The sequence below is a fragment of the Acinonyx jubatus genome, chromosome C1 (genome assembly GCF_027475565.1).
Source record: "Acinonyx jubatus isolate Ajub_Pintada_27869175 chromosome C1, VMU_Ajub_asm_v1.0, whole genome shotgun sequence".
Classification (NCBI taxonomy): Eukaryota; Metazoa; Chordata; class Mammalia; order Carnivora; family Felidae; genus Acinonyx; species Acinonyx jubatus.
In genome coordinates this window covers 78796238-78809581 of record NC_069381.1, presented here as the reverse complement: position 1 = coordinate 78809581, position 13344 = coordinate 78796238, and the positions used below count along the sequence as shown (strand labels likewise).

The 13344-nt window shown below is 34.7% G+C and overlaps 1 protein-coding gene across 7 annotated transcripts in view; it reads left to right on the top strand.

The window, feature by feature from the left end:
- The window catches only part of ARHGAP29 (Rho GTPase activating protein 29), a 77639-nt gene that overhangs the window by 49737 nt on the left and 14558 nt on the right, over positions 1-13344 (top strand). For all 7 annotated transcript variants that reach the window (XM_053214475.1, XM_053214474.1, XM_053214473.1 and 4 more), the window contains 4 exons: positions 661-798; positions 11913-12070; positions 12585-12724; positions 13194-13298. In XM_053214475.1, coding sequence (XP_053070450.1) covers positions 661-798; positions 11913-12070; positions 12585-12724; positions 13194-13298 — 541 coding nt within the window. The remainder of the gene's footprint in view (positions 1-660; positions 799-11912; positions 12071-12584; positions 12725-13193; positions 13299-13344) is intronic.

Here is a 13344-nt window from a genome sequence, read left to right as displayed (position 1 = left end):
TTGCCTGGAAGGCTTGTTAAAACAGGCTACTGCCCTCTCCTCCCCCCATCCAGAGTTTCTGATTGAGTAGCTCTAGGATTGGCCCCAGGCAACTTGCACTTCCAACAGGTCCCCAGGTGATGCTGCTGCTGCTGGTGGTGGGATCCACATGCTGAGAATCCGTATGCTAAGAGGTTTTTGCCTACCTTCTAAATCTTTGGGTTTGTTTATGAAAAAGTATCTTAGGGAAAGCAGGAGTTTAATATTTTGACTTGATTATTCAGGAAGTTCAACTTTTAGGCAACTGTGTGTATATGTATACTGATTCCAGTACCTGATAGCAAAGCTAGGCTGGAACTTTATATTGTTTATAAGAAGATTATAAAGAAAATGGTGACTGTAAATAGAAAAGGCTGTTAAATAGAAGTACACATGTATTTCGTACATAGTATACTAATTGTAAGTCCTACTTGACTGTCCGTTAAAGTCAGGTGCCCATGAATCACTGACCAGAACAGATTGTTATCTTTAGAAATATTCTCTTTGAAACAGATTATTTCATAATTTTTGTATAAAAAGATTTTTCAATTATTTAAATTGAGTTTTATTATATATGTATTTGTTTTAAAATGTAAATTCTAGTGGTCAGTGTTATTTTTTTTTTCTGTGATATTCCTGAAGGTAGAAGAAGCAAATGAACTCTACAAAGTTTGTGTGACAAATGTTGAAGAGAGACGAAATGATCTAGAAAATACCAAAAGAGAAATTTTAACACAACTCCAGAAACTTGTTTTTCAGTGTGATCTTACCCTTAAAGCTGTAAGTTTTTTTTCTTTCAGTATTTTGAAGGCCAGGGGCAAAAAAGAGTAAATATCTGCAGAAGGGAGTGCGATGCTTGATGGGTCATGATTCTTAAGGGATTTAATTTCTGAGATTAATGAAACATTTAGAGTTTGAAAATTGACTTTCAGTTTTTCATAGCAGTATATGATTTGAGTTACATTTTTTATCTGGACAGCCACCCCATGGATTGATGGTTTGTCCAATTAAAATTAAAGTCTGAGAGTTTGAACATGCCTCTAAGCCACTGTCTTTCTTAACTTGGTTGACGAAATGGATTTGACCATTGAAACTTCTATCAGTACTATAAGATCTATTCTTCAAAATTTGTATAAACTAAATATTAAAATTGAACCCAGTGATTTATTTGGGAAAAAAGTATCCTTCCCTCAAATATTTTCATTTGCCTCTTTAAAATGACTTTTATTAAAAGTTTATATACAAAATACCTTTTTTGGGTATACATTTCACAAGCTGTAACCCATGTATAAATTTGTGTAACCACCACCATCACAATCAGGATTCAGAACAATTCGATCACTCCAAAAAATTTTGCTCATGGTGCCCCTTTGTAGTCAGACTGTCTACCCAACCCTGACCCCTGGCAAATATTGACCTGTGCTCTGTGTTTATAGGTGGGTCTTTTCCAGAGTGTCATATAAATGGAATCCTATAGCATGTAACTTGGAGACTGGCTTCTTTTCCTCAGCATAATGTCTTTGAGATTCAGCAGTGCTATGCATGGATCAATAGTTCATTTCTTTTTATTGCTGAATAGTATTCCGTTACATGAGTGTACCACAGTGTTTATGCATTTATCAGTTGGACATTTGTGTTGTTTCGAGTTTTGGGTGATTGTGAATATAGAGCTGCTATGAATATTTGTTTACAGGTTTTTGTGTGAACATAAGTTTTCATATTTCTAGGGTAAGTACCTAGGAGCGAGATTACTGGATGGTATGGTAAATGTCTGTTTAACGTTACAAGAAATTGCCAAATTGTTTTCCAGAATGACCATAACATTTTTCATTCTAACCAGTAATATACGAGAGTTCCGGTAGTTCTGCATCCTTCACAACACTTGTCAGTTGTTGTTTTTATATCTTAACTGTTCTAATACGTGTGTAGTGGTAATTGTTTTAATTTGTATTTCTGGAGTGACTAATGATACTGAGCGTCTTTTCAAGGACTTATTTGCAATCTCTATTTTGCCAGTTTTTAAAACTTGAGTTTGTTTTCTTATTGTTGAGTTTGCATATTTTGTCTTCCAGTCTGAAACTTTATTCATATATCAGTTTCTTTCAGGGAACAAAGGGTTTTAATTTTGATGGAGTCTAACTTAGGAATTTCTTTTATGGGTCATGCTTTTGGCATTATATCTAAGAGTGTTTCACCCAACTAAAGGTCACAAAAACTTCTCTCCTATGTTTTCTCCTAAAAATTTTATAGTTCGACATTGACATATGATCTATTTTGACTTAATTTTTATATAAGGCATGAAGTATAGATCGAGGTGTATTTTTTTGCATATAGATGTATTAAAATTATACCCGTGGGGTTTTAATTTATGGAAATGACTGAATGCTGACATGGAGAGGTCAATGTTATTGAAAGATGAACTGCTTACTTCCATTTCCCGAGAGAAGGGAACATGCTGTGCCACACAGGGTCACAGAAGTGCCAGGTTTGGTGAAGCAGAGGCAGGAGTGAGGGGAAAGCTGAGTACATAGCCTTTATTGGGTTTTCAAGGGAAAAGCAAGGTACATCAGGATAAGCAGTATAGGATTGGTTAGCTTGAATAAGTCCAGTGTGCTTTGGGATATAGGGGTGGTCTGTAGTTGCTTGTACCTAGCCCTGGGATGATTCAGAGCAGGAGAAAATATCGACTTGGTGTGTGAGAGTTAGTTAATGAGGTTGTTCAGGTTGTATTTGAAAGATGTGCCCCCTCCACCCTCTACCCCTGGGCTAAGAATTGGTTAGCCCTGGGAGGAGCAGACTCTCCCCAGCCAGCAAGCTTTTTAAGATATCAAAACATTATAAAATATGGAAAATGAAAAGCATTAATACAGGTGTCCACTTGTTTCAGTACCATTTGTTGAAAACATTGAGCCATCTCCAATGATTTGCCTTTGCGTCTTTGTGAAAAATCAATTGACCGAATTTTTATAGGTCAGTTTCTAGACTCCCTATTTTGTTCCATGGATATATGTACCTTTCCTTTGGCCCAAATTCTACTATGTTGATTACTGTTTTATATCAAGTCTTAAAATCAGGTAGCGTGAGTCTTCAACTTTATTCTTTTTTAGAATTGTTGTGAGTATTTAAGATTCTTTGCCCATAAAAATGTTGGAATCAGCTTGTCTGTATCTATAAACAAAGCCTGCTAGTATTTTAATTGGAATTGTGTTAAACCTTAGATTAGATAGGAAGAATTGACTGTATATGTAGCATCTTAAATATATATAGAGTTGTTCAATCCATGAAGAGAGTATGTCTCTCCACTTATTTAGAAACATGGTATTTTTTTAATCAGAATTTTATAGTTTTCAGCATAAAGGTTTTCCACATGTTTTGTTAGATTTAAACCTAGGTATGTATGTATGTATTTGGGCGGCTATTGTGAATGTGATTGGTACAAATAAATAAATCGATTAAATACATACCACATATAATTTATGTGTATGTATCTATGCATACACATTTCTTTAATTTCAGATTTCAATTGTTCATTGTTAGTATTCAGAAATACAAGTGATTTTTGTGTATTGATCTTGAATCTTGCAACCTTGCTGAAATTAGTCCTAGAACTTTTTTTGTAGAAACATTGGGCTTTTCTACATAGAAAATCATATGATCTACTAATAGGGACAGTTTTATTTCTTCATTTCCAGTCTGTATTCCTTTTATTTCTTTTTCTTTTTTGCACTGACTGTGGCTGTGACAGAAGATATCTTTGTCCTATTCTGGATTTTAAGGGCAAAACATTTAGTCTTTCACCATTACATATAATAGCTTATAGGTCTTTTGATGATGCCCTTTATCAGGGTAAGGAATTTCCCTTTTTCTAATTTGCAGAGAGTTTTATCATGAAGAGAGAATTTTTTTTAACTGTTGAGAATTTTGGGATTGTTTTTTATTACAGCATAAACTAGCAAATCTGTCTGCTATAGTATGTATTTAATATATGTGTATATATTTTCTAAATTCTTTTATAGGTACCTTTATATACTATTTCATGTACACCTAAATATGGGAGAGGAACATATTTAGAACAAATAATGTATAAATACAATTTACAAAACTTAAATATGCAATGTTTGCTAATTAAATTATTATAAACATTTATAATTGTGTCTTTGTTTTTTAAAAAAAGAGATGATTTTATCAAATGATTTTTTTGCATCATTTGATGTGATAACACAGTTTTTCTTTTGTAGTCTGTTAATATGGTGGATTATATTAATAGTTGAGTGTTGATTTCTAGTCTTTTATTCCTGGATAAGCTGCTTTTGGTTGTTATACATTGTTCTTTTTATATGTTGTTGGATTCAATTTGGTTAGTATTTTGTTGAGTATTTTTTTCTTTTTCTTCTCTGTTAATGAAAGACATTGGTATCTTGCTATTGTTTTTTTTTAATCTGGTTTTATATCAGGGTAATTCTGGTCTTATAAAATGAATGGGGAAGTGTTCCTTCTTATCAGTTTTCTGGAAGAGAAACTGGTGTTATTTCTTCAATTGTTTGGTGGCATTCTCTGGTGAAAGCAAATGGGCTTAGGGTTTTCATTTTTGGAAGGTTTTTCTTTTCTTTCTTTCTTTCTTTTTTTTTTTTTTTAAGTTTATTTATTTTAAGAGAGAGACAGAGAGTGAGCAGGGGAGGGGCAGAGACAAAGGGAGAGAAAGAATTCCAAGCAGGCTCTGTGCTGTCAGCGCTAAGCCCAATGTGGGGCTCAAACTCACAAACTGTGAGATCATGACCTGAGCCGAAACCAAGATTCAGATGCCATCTGACTGAGCCATCTAGGTGCCCCGTTTTTTTGGAATTATGTATTCAATTTATTTTGATATAGGCCTATTTGAGTTAATTATTTCTTTTGGGGTGATTTTTGGTAGTTTGTGACTTTCATGTAATCAGTCCCTTTTACCTCAGTTGTGTAATTTATGTGCAAAAAGTTGTTCATAGGTTTTCTATAAACCTTCAGTGTCTCAATAGGCTGTAGTGATATCCTTTGATTCCTGATATTGGTAATTGTGCTTTCTTTCTTTCCCTCTGGTTAGTCTGGCTAGAGGTTTATCATTTTGATTGACCTTTTCAGAAAACTAGCTTTTATTTATTTGTTTTTAATTTATTTTAAAATGTTTATTAATTTTTGAGAGAAAGTACAGCACATGGGAGTGCACAGGGGCACATGGGGGAGGGGGCGGAGAGAGAGAATCCCAAGTGTTCTCTGTCAGCACAGAGCTTGATGTGGGGCTTGAACCATGAGATAATGACCTGAGCTGAAATCGAGTCTGATGATTAATTGACTGAGCCACCCAGGCGTCCCAGAGCTAGCTTTTAATTTCATTGGTTTCTCTATTGTTCTTTTTAAAATTTCATTTATTTTTGCTTGCTTTGGGTTTATTTTGCTCTTCATCTTAGTTTCTTCTAGCTCTTCTTTTTTAGAGGTGGAAGCTTAGATTGTTCTTTGAAACCTCTGTACTTTTTTAATACAAATATTTAAGTATTTAGATTTCTAAGTAATGCTTACATCCCACAAATTTTGAATTTTATGGCTCTATTTTTGTACATTACAAAATATTTCCTAATTTCCCTTGAGACTTCATTTTTGACCTATGGGTAATGTAGAAGTTGATTGTTTAATTTCCAAGTGTTTAAGGATTTTCTGGGTATATTCCTGATACTGATTTCTAGTTTAATTGTGTTATAATGAGAGAAATTTTTTGTATAATTTCAATTTTCTTAGATTTATTGTGGTTTGTTTTATGATTCAGGATATGGTCTGTCTTGGTGAATGTTCCATGCATATATTTTTAAAAATGTGTATGTATTCTGCTTTTGTTGCCTCGGGTATTTTATGTCAATTGGTTGTTGTTGGTTTATGGTGCTATTTATTCTATAGGGATAAGAATATAGGGTAGGGAAGGGACAGAGAGGGAGAGAGAGAGAACCCCAAGTGCAGAGCCCTACCCAGGGCTCAAACCCACAAACTGTGAGATTATGACCTGAGCTGAAATTAAGAGTCAGATGCTTAACCCAGGAGCCCCTAAATTTTTATTTAAATTCACTAGTTAACATACAGTGTAATATTAGGTTCGGGTGTATAATGTAGTGATTCAACACTTCCATACAATAAGTATACTCATCACAACAAGTGCCCTCCTTAATCCCCATCATCTATTTAACCCAACCCTCACTCACCTCCCTTTTGGTAACCATCAGTTTGTTCAGAGAAAGGAGTTTTGAAGTCTTCAACATATTGTATATTTTTAGTTGTATCAGTTTATGCTTTATGTATTTTGAAACTCAGTTGCTTGTGCATTAATGATTGTTACATATTCTTGGTAAATTAATCCTTTTATCCTTACAAAATGTTTCTTTTTATCCTGGTAATTTTTATTTTATTTTTTAGTCTACTTTATTTAATACTGATATAAGTATTTCAATTTTCTTTTAGTAATTTTTATCATGGTATATCTTTTTACATTCTTCTAGTTTTAGTTTTATCATTTTATTTATCTATTTATTTAAATTCAAGTTCATTAACATGCAGTGTAGTCTTGACCTCAGGAGCAGAACCTAGTGATTCATCTCTTACATATGATACCCAGCACTCATTCTGTAAAGTGCCCTTCTTAATGTCCATCACCCATTTAACCCATCCCACCACCCACCTCCCCTCCAGCAACCCTTGGTTTGTTATCTGTATTTAAGGGTCTCTTATCATTTGCCTCCCTGTTTTTATCTTATGTTTCATTATATTTAAAGTGAATTTCTTATATAACATATAGTTCAGTCTTGTTTTTTTTTTTTTTTAATCTGTTGATAATCTGTGTCTTTTAAGTGAAATATTTAGGCCATTCTATTTAATGCAACTGTATGTTCAAATTTAGGCCTACTCTTTTTTTCTGTTTATACCTTAATGTTTCCCTTTGTTTCCATTTTGTTGCCTTATATTGGATAAATTGATAATTTTTTAGAATTACAGCTAATCTATATTACAGATTTAATCTATTTTTATTTAGGTATTACAATTATATATATTTTTAAATGTTTATTTAATTTTGAGAGAGAGAGAGCAAGGAGGGGAGGGGCAAAGGGAGGGAGACAGAGGATCTGAAGCAGGCTCCATGCTGACATCAGAGAGCCCAATGTGGGGCTTGAACTCATGAACCTTCAGATCATTACCTGAGCCAAAATCAGACACTTAACTGACTGAGCCACACACGTGCCCCTAGAGTTATATTTTAATTTACCTAAAATGCTCATTTACATTTTAATTAATTTGTTATCCACATTTAGATTTATTGGGTTTTTGACTATATTGCTTTATACAATTTTTTTTTTAATGGTTGCTGTAGGGACATGTTTATAAAAACTTTCTTCTGCGTAGAACTAATATTTTTACCATTTCAAGTGGAATGTAGAAAGCACGTAGTCCCACTGTAAGTCCCTTTTACTTGCTTTGGGTTGTAGTTGATACATGTATGCTACATCTATATACTTTGAGAAATCCATAGTCATTTGAATTATTGCTCCCTCTATATGGAATGTTTTTGGGGGGGTTGTTTTGTTTTTTGCTTGCAAGGTTTTGTCTTTGTCTTTGGTTTTCAGCATTTTGAAACAACACTCATTTGAGTGTGAATTTTGTTGAAGTTGTTCTCTTTTAGGTTCCCTGAACTTTTTGAATCTACAAGTTTGACTCTTGGAATATTTGGGAGGTTGTCAGCTATTGTTTCTTCAAATTTTTTTTTTTGTAGCCGTTTCTCCTCTTCTCTGAGACTTCAGTGACTCAAATTTTAGACCTTTGTTATTATCCTAAGGGGCTGGAGGATCTTTTTTTTTTTTTTCCTAATCTTTTTTCTTTCTCTTTTTTTTAACATTTATTATCCAGAGACAGAGAGAGACAGAGCAGGAGTGGGGGAGGGACAGAGAGAGGGAAACACAGAATCTGAAGCAGGCTCCAGGCTGTAAGCTGTCAGCGCAGAGCCCAATGTTGGACTCGAACCCACAAACCTTGAGATCATGACCTGAGCCAAAGTTGGATGCTTAACCAACTTAGCCACCCCGGGCACCCCTCTTTTTTATCTTGATTGTTGTTCTATTGGATCTGTCATTGAGTTCACGCACTCTTCCCTTTGTTATCTCCATTTTCCTATACAGGCAAAATAGTAAATTTTTTTGTTTGGGATACTATATTTTTCAGTAGTAAATTTTTATTTTTTAATATCTTCCATTTCTCTGCTGAGACTTCAGTCTTACCATATTTCAAGATTGTTTGCCTGTACTTAAACTGTCATAATAGTTGCTTTAACGTCTTTATCTAATAATCCAATACCTGAGTCATCTCAGGGTTAGTGTCTGTTTATTGTCTTTTCTCTTGTCAATTGAGATTTCCTGGTTCTTCTAACAAGTAATTTTGGATAATATCCTGCACTTTCCAGTATTACCTTATGTGACTTTATAACCTATACTGAATGTTTATTGTTAAAAAATTTCAGCAAGCATTTGATCTACCAAGTTAGGTTCACTTCACAGCTCCTAAGGAATCCCTTCCAGGTTTTCTAGCTCTGAAACCTAGTAGGCCTACTCTGCTGCTGTGAGGGTCAAGTAGGAAAAGGATAAAGACAAAAAACAACAGGTATTTCAGACCCCTCCCTCTTCAGATCACAGTTTATCTGATCATAGAGAATTCCTCTCCAAGTTTTAGATGTCTGCTCAGCTGCTACTGCCACCACTGCTACAGCACTGCGTCTTTGTGCTTGGAACTTGCTTTGGGGCTGGGGGACAAGAGAAAACAAACATACAAAAGAAACCAGAAGGTTTCCCCCCACTCTTTCAGTCACATGTCTTTGAATAGGAGTTCAGTATTGGCTGGGAAACAAGTAGCAAAAGAAATACAGGAAGCATAGCACTGGACTGCTCATACCTTGGTTAGTAGTTTTCTTCTCTTAATGTTTATTTCTTTATTTTGAGAGAGACAGAGATAACGTGAGCAGGAAAGGGGCAGAAGGGGGAGATAGCGAGGGAGAGAGGCGGGGGTGGGGGGATGGAGAGAGAATGAGAATCTCAAGCAGGCTCCATGCTCAGCACAGAGCCAGATACCGGGCTCAATCCCACAACTGTGAGATCACGACCTGAGTCGAAATCAGGAGTTGGGCACTCAACCGACCTAGCCACCCACGCACACCTGTGGTTCCTTTCTACAATCTGCCTGCTACTGTTTACTTTTCAGCATTTTCAGATAGTTGAGAATTCGGTGGGAGACTGGGAGCATTGAGCCTATTCCATTTGAATCAGAAACTCTCCATAAAATGTTCCTGAGTATTTAAAATTGTATCTCATTCATTTACCAAATTCCAATTAATATGTGATTAACTTATAGAGTCAATTTTAACAAAATGATGTAAAAGAATTATAAAATCCCAGGAATCAAAATTACCTTATGAGTCACTTAGGCCAACCCTTTACATTTAAAGAGTCCTTTTCACCTCAGATAATAGCTAATGATAGCTAAAATTGAGTATGCACCTGCCAGTGTATTAAGTTCCTGGCCTACATTAACTCATTTAATTCTCACACAATTCCATTAAGTAAATATAACTGTTTTTTAGCTCCGTCTCACTGGGAAAGAAACTAAAGTTTAGAAAACCTTTCTTCTCAAAATGCAGTCCTTGGTCCAGTCCCATTCTCATGACGTTGGGAACCTGTGAGGAATGCAGAATTTTAGGTTTCAATTCAGACTTTTGGAATCTGAATCTGCATTTTGAACAGAATCCCCCATATGATTCATTTGCACATTAACTTTTTTTTTTTTTTTGAAGCATTTGCTTAGAGAGGTTACAAATAACTTGATCAAGGTCACCCAGCATGTAAGTTGTAAAGCTAGGATAGAACTTGGTTGAATGACTTCAGAACCTGTGCTCTTAAATACCGTGCTGTCTTGCTGAATGATTATTTAGCCTGGGTGTGACAGCTCCAAACTAATATAATGTTTCTACTGAGTGAAAAAAATGTTTTCTTGTGGCCTTTTCAGGTCATACTATACTGTGATATACTCCCTCTTCTACAGAATAACACTTTAAATATTTAAAGATAATTGTTATCTTCCTTTCCTGGATGGTTTTTTTTTTTTTTTCAGACTAAACACCCGCAAATCAGATTTTTTTCGTACAGCATGGTTTTAAGCTCTTTCACAAACTATAATCTTATTTGTCTACATACCTCTTAAAAAATGATGCTATTTGGTGATCCAACAATTATGATTTCCTTTAATTTGATGTAAATAAGAGGTTACTTAATTTTGTATATAGCATGTATGTATTTATTAATGCCCACTATGTATATAAAAGAAATTTAAGTCAGTTATATGCTCTCAAAGAGTGTAGCATATATTTAGGAAGAGAGAATTAACCCATCTGAAAAATTGGAGAGCAATACCTATCAGTGTATGAAGTAGACTTTGAGGTTAAAGTCTCTCAAATTTGGACAAATCCCCAAACTTACAAAAATCTCTACAGCATGTAATGTATAGAGACAGTTATAATAAAGGTGTTCTGTGTATATATTTGTGAAAAAAATTTCTTATTGACTAGAGTTCTTTGGAACCAATTTAGTTGATCAATTTTAGTTGTTCTGACTAGCATTTATTCACATGCAGATCCAAACATATACCAAATCCAACATTCAGTTCTTGAATATAGATATTATTTTCTAGGAAGAACCATGACTTTCTCATATTTCTTTATGTTCTCTTCTCCTCCATCAAAAGCAGAACTTGGGAACTTGGGTGACTTATTTTTCAACACCATCTCTCAAATTGTTTTTTAAAAAATTTTATTTTCACCCTAGGACATACCGCATTTTTTAGAGATTGCAAGAAAAGACAAATTATTTGAGATACAAAGATGCTAGACAGGTTCTCTCACTATCTTAGAGAAGATACAGAAATGACATTATATCCCAGAAAAATTGTAAGTTATATCATGGACATCAAGGATTACTTCTGAATATCTAAAATTGTCTTGAATTATGAAGTGTTGAAGGTTATGGGATAAAGACCATAATTACATGACTGAGAGGAAGGAGAAATGACCAGGTCAGTCATTAAAGACCTAAGCAAATCAATGGGCTTTGAAGAGTGAAAAGAATTAGAACAAGAATTGTTTTGTTTTGCTTTGCTTTGTTTTTTGTTTTGTTTTAAAGTACATTTAAGAAAAATTTATCTTTAAAAAGATACAGGGTAGAAAATTACACTGAACTAAATTTATTTTAGATTTATTACTAATTTATATGAGAGAAACTTTTTCCCTTATTTGAAATTAAGGTAAATTCTAGTTGAATAGCTGTCATAAACATTTGCTCTAATCCATGTACCCTGGAATAACTAAAAATTTGATGTAGGTGATGAAAGCTGGGCATGGAGTTGGAAGTCGTATATGTTTGAGTGAGCAATACCAGAAAATGTGCAGAATTACAGGATGACTTTGGCTAATGACACTTTCTATTACTGTTCATTTGGTCATTTCCCCTTTACAAAGCACTTAGGACACTGTGCTACCATAGAGGATCCAGAAGAAAAGGACTTAAGTTCCTGACTCAGGGAGCAGACTGGGGGACAAAAAAGATTTGAACTTTTCAGTTTAAAGACAGTTTTGCGGCAATGATTACTTCTAGATGTTGGATTAAATCTGTTTGTTTGTTTTTTCTAGACCTTGCCCAAAGTCAGGCAACATAATATGCTCACGATGATGTTCAGTGTTGTATGCTTCCCAGTGTGGCCTTTTTCTTGGTGCTGGCACTTGAAATAAATGTATATTTACAAGGCATTCTGGATAGCATAAGTTATTTTGCCTTTTGTCTCTGTGACCATAGGTAACAGTTAACCTCTTCCAGATGCAACACCTACAGGCAGCCTCCCTTGCAAGCAATTTACAGTCTCTCTGTGATAGCGCCAAACTCTATGACCCAGGCCAGGAGTACAGTGAGTTTGTCAAGGCCACAAATTCAACTGAAGAAGAAAAAGTTGATGGGTGAGAATTAATGTATAGATGAAATTATTTCAAAAGATAAAATAAGTTTCTATCTGGTATAAGTTGGTGTCTTTTCTAACAGCAGAATTTCTGAATTTTTTTAATATCCCGATGTAACTCATGTAAGACTGAAGCTTTTCAGTTTGACACAAGGCTCAGTTCTTTGAGATTTAGACATCCTCTGAGAGTGGCAAACCATGTCAATTTTGAATGCCCACACATTTAACAACCTCCATTTTCTGCAGTGGTTATACTAGAAACGTTTAACCATGACACGAATTATTAACCATACTTTTGCTCCTCTTTTCCATGTTTCAGCTGTAACAAGTTCAAGTGATTAATAAATTTTTTTCACATCTCCTTTAAGAAGCTGAACCCTTATAATGTTTATTCTTGATATTCACTTAGTTTAATTACTCTTCATTAAATCAACAGATTTTTCTGAAAATAGAATAAAATACGCTGTTAATTAGTTATTCTCCTAAATGATGAATTTTATTTGGGTTTTTCTTAGGAATGTAAATAAGCAGTTAACAAATAGTCCTCACACTTCTGGATATGGACCCAGTGACTCGTTAGAAGATGTAGTGCGCCTTGCTGACCCCTCTAGTAAGATTGAAGAGGACAGATGCTCCAATAGTGCTGATGTAACAGGTAGCGTTTAACATTAAAGGGAGCTCTAATTTATGAAAGATCAAATTATTTAAATGTGATTATTAAATGAGTTGCAGCTCTGAAGTTTAAAAATCAGGCCTTGAATTATAACTCTGTGAGACCTTAGTCAAAGTTGTAAGCACTGTGGCTCTTTTTTTTTTTTTTTTTTAATCTTTATTTTTGAAAGAGAGAGTGTGTGAGTGAGGGAGAAGCAGAGAGAGAGGGAGACAGAGGATCCAAAGTGGGTTCTGCACTGACAGCAGAGAGCCAGATCCAGGGCTCGAACTCATGAACTGTGACATCATCACCTCAGATGAAGTTGGATGCTTAAACACACTGCAACTATCTTAAAGTCAATGGTTGATCACTGCTAAAGGAATTTGACTTGTCTCATTTCTGTAATGTCAGTATTTTGCCTGATGAAATCCTTCTGTAGCCAAGTTTGACTTTAAATATTCTTTTCTTGAAGGTCCTTCTTTTATAAGGTCATGGACATTTGGGATGTTTAGTGACTCTGAGAGCACTGGTGGAAGCAGTGAATCTAGATCTCTGGATTCTGAATCTATAAGTCCAGGTACGTAAGTATTTAAGTCTAGCAGAGAAAATTCAATGAAATACTC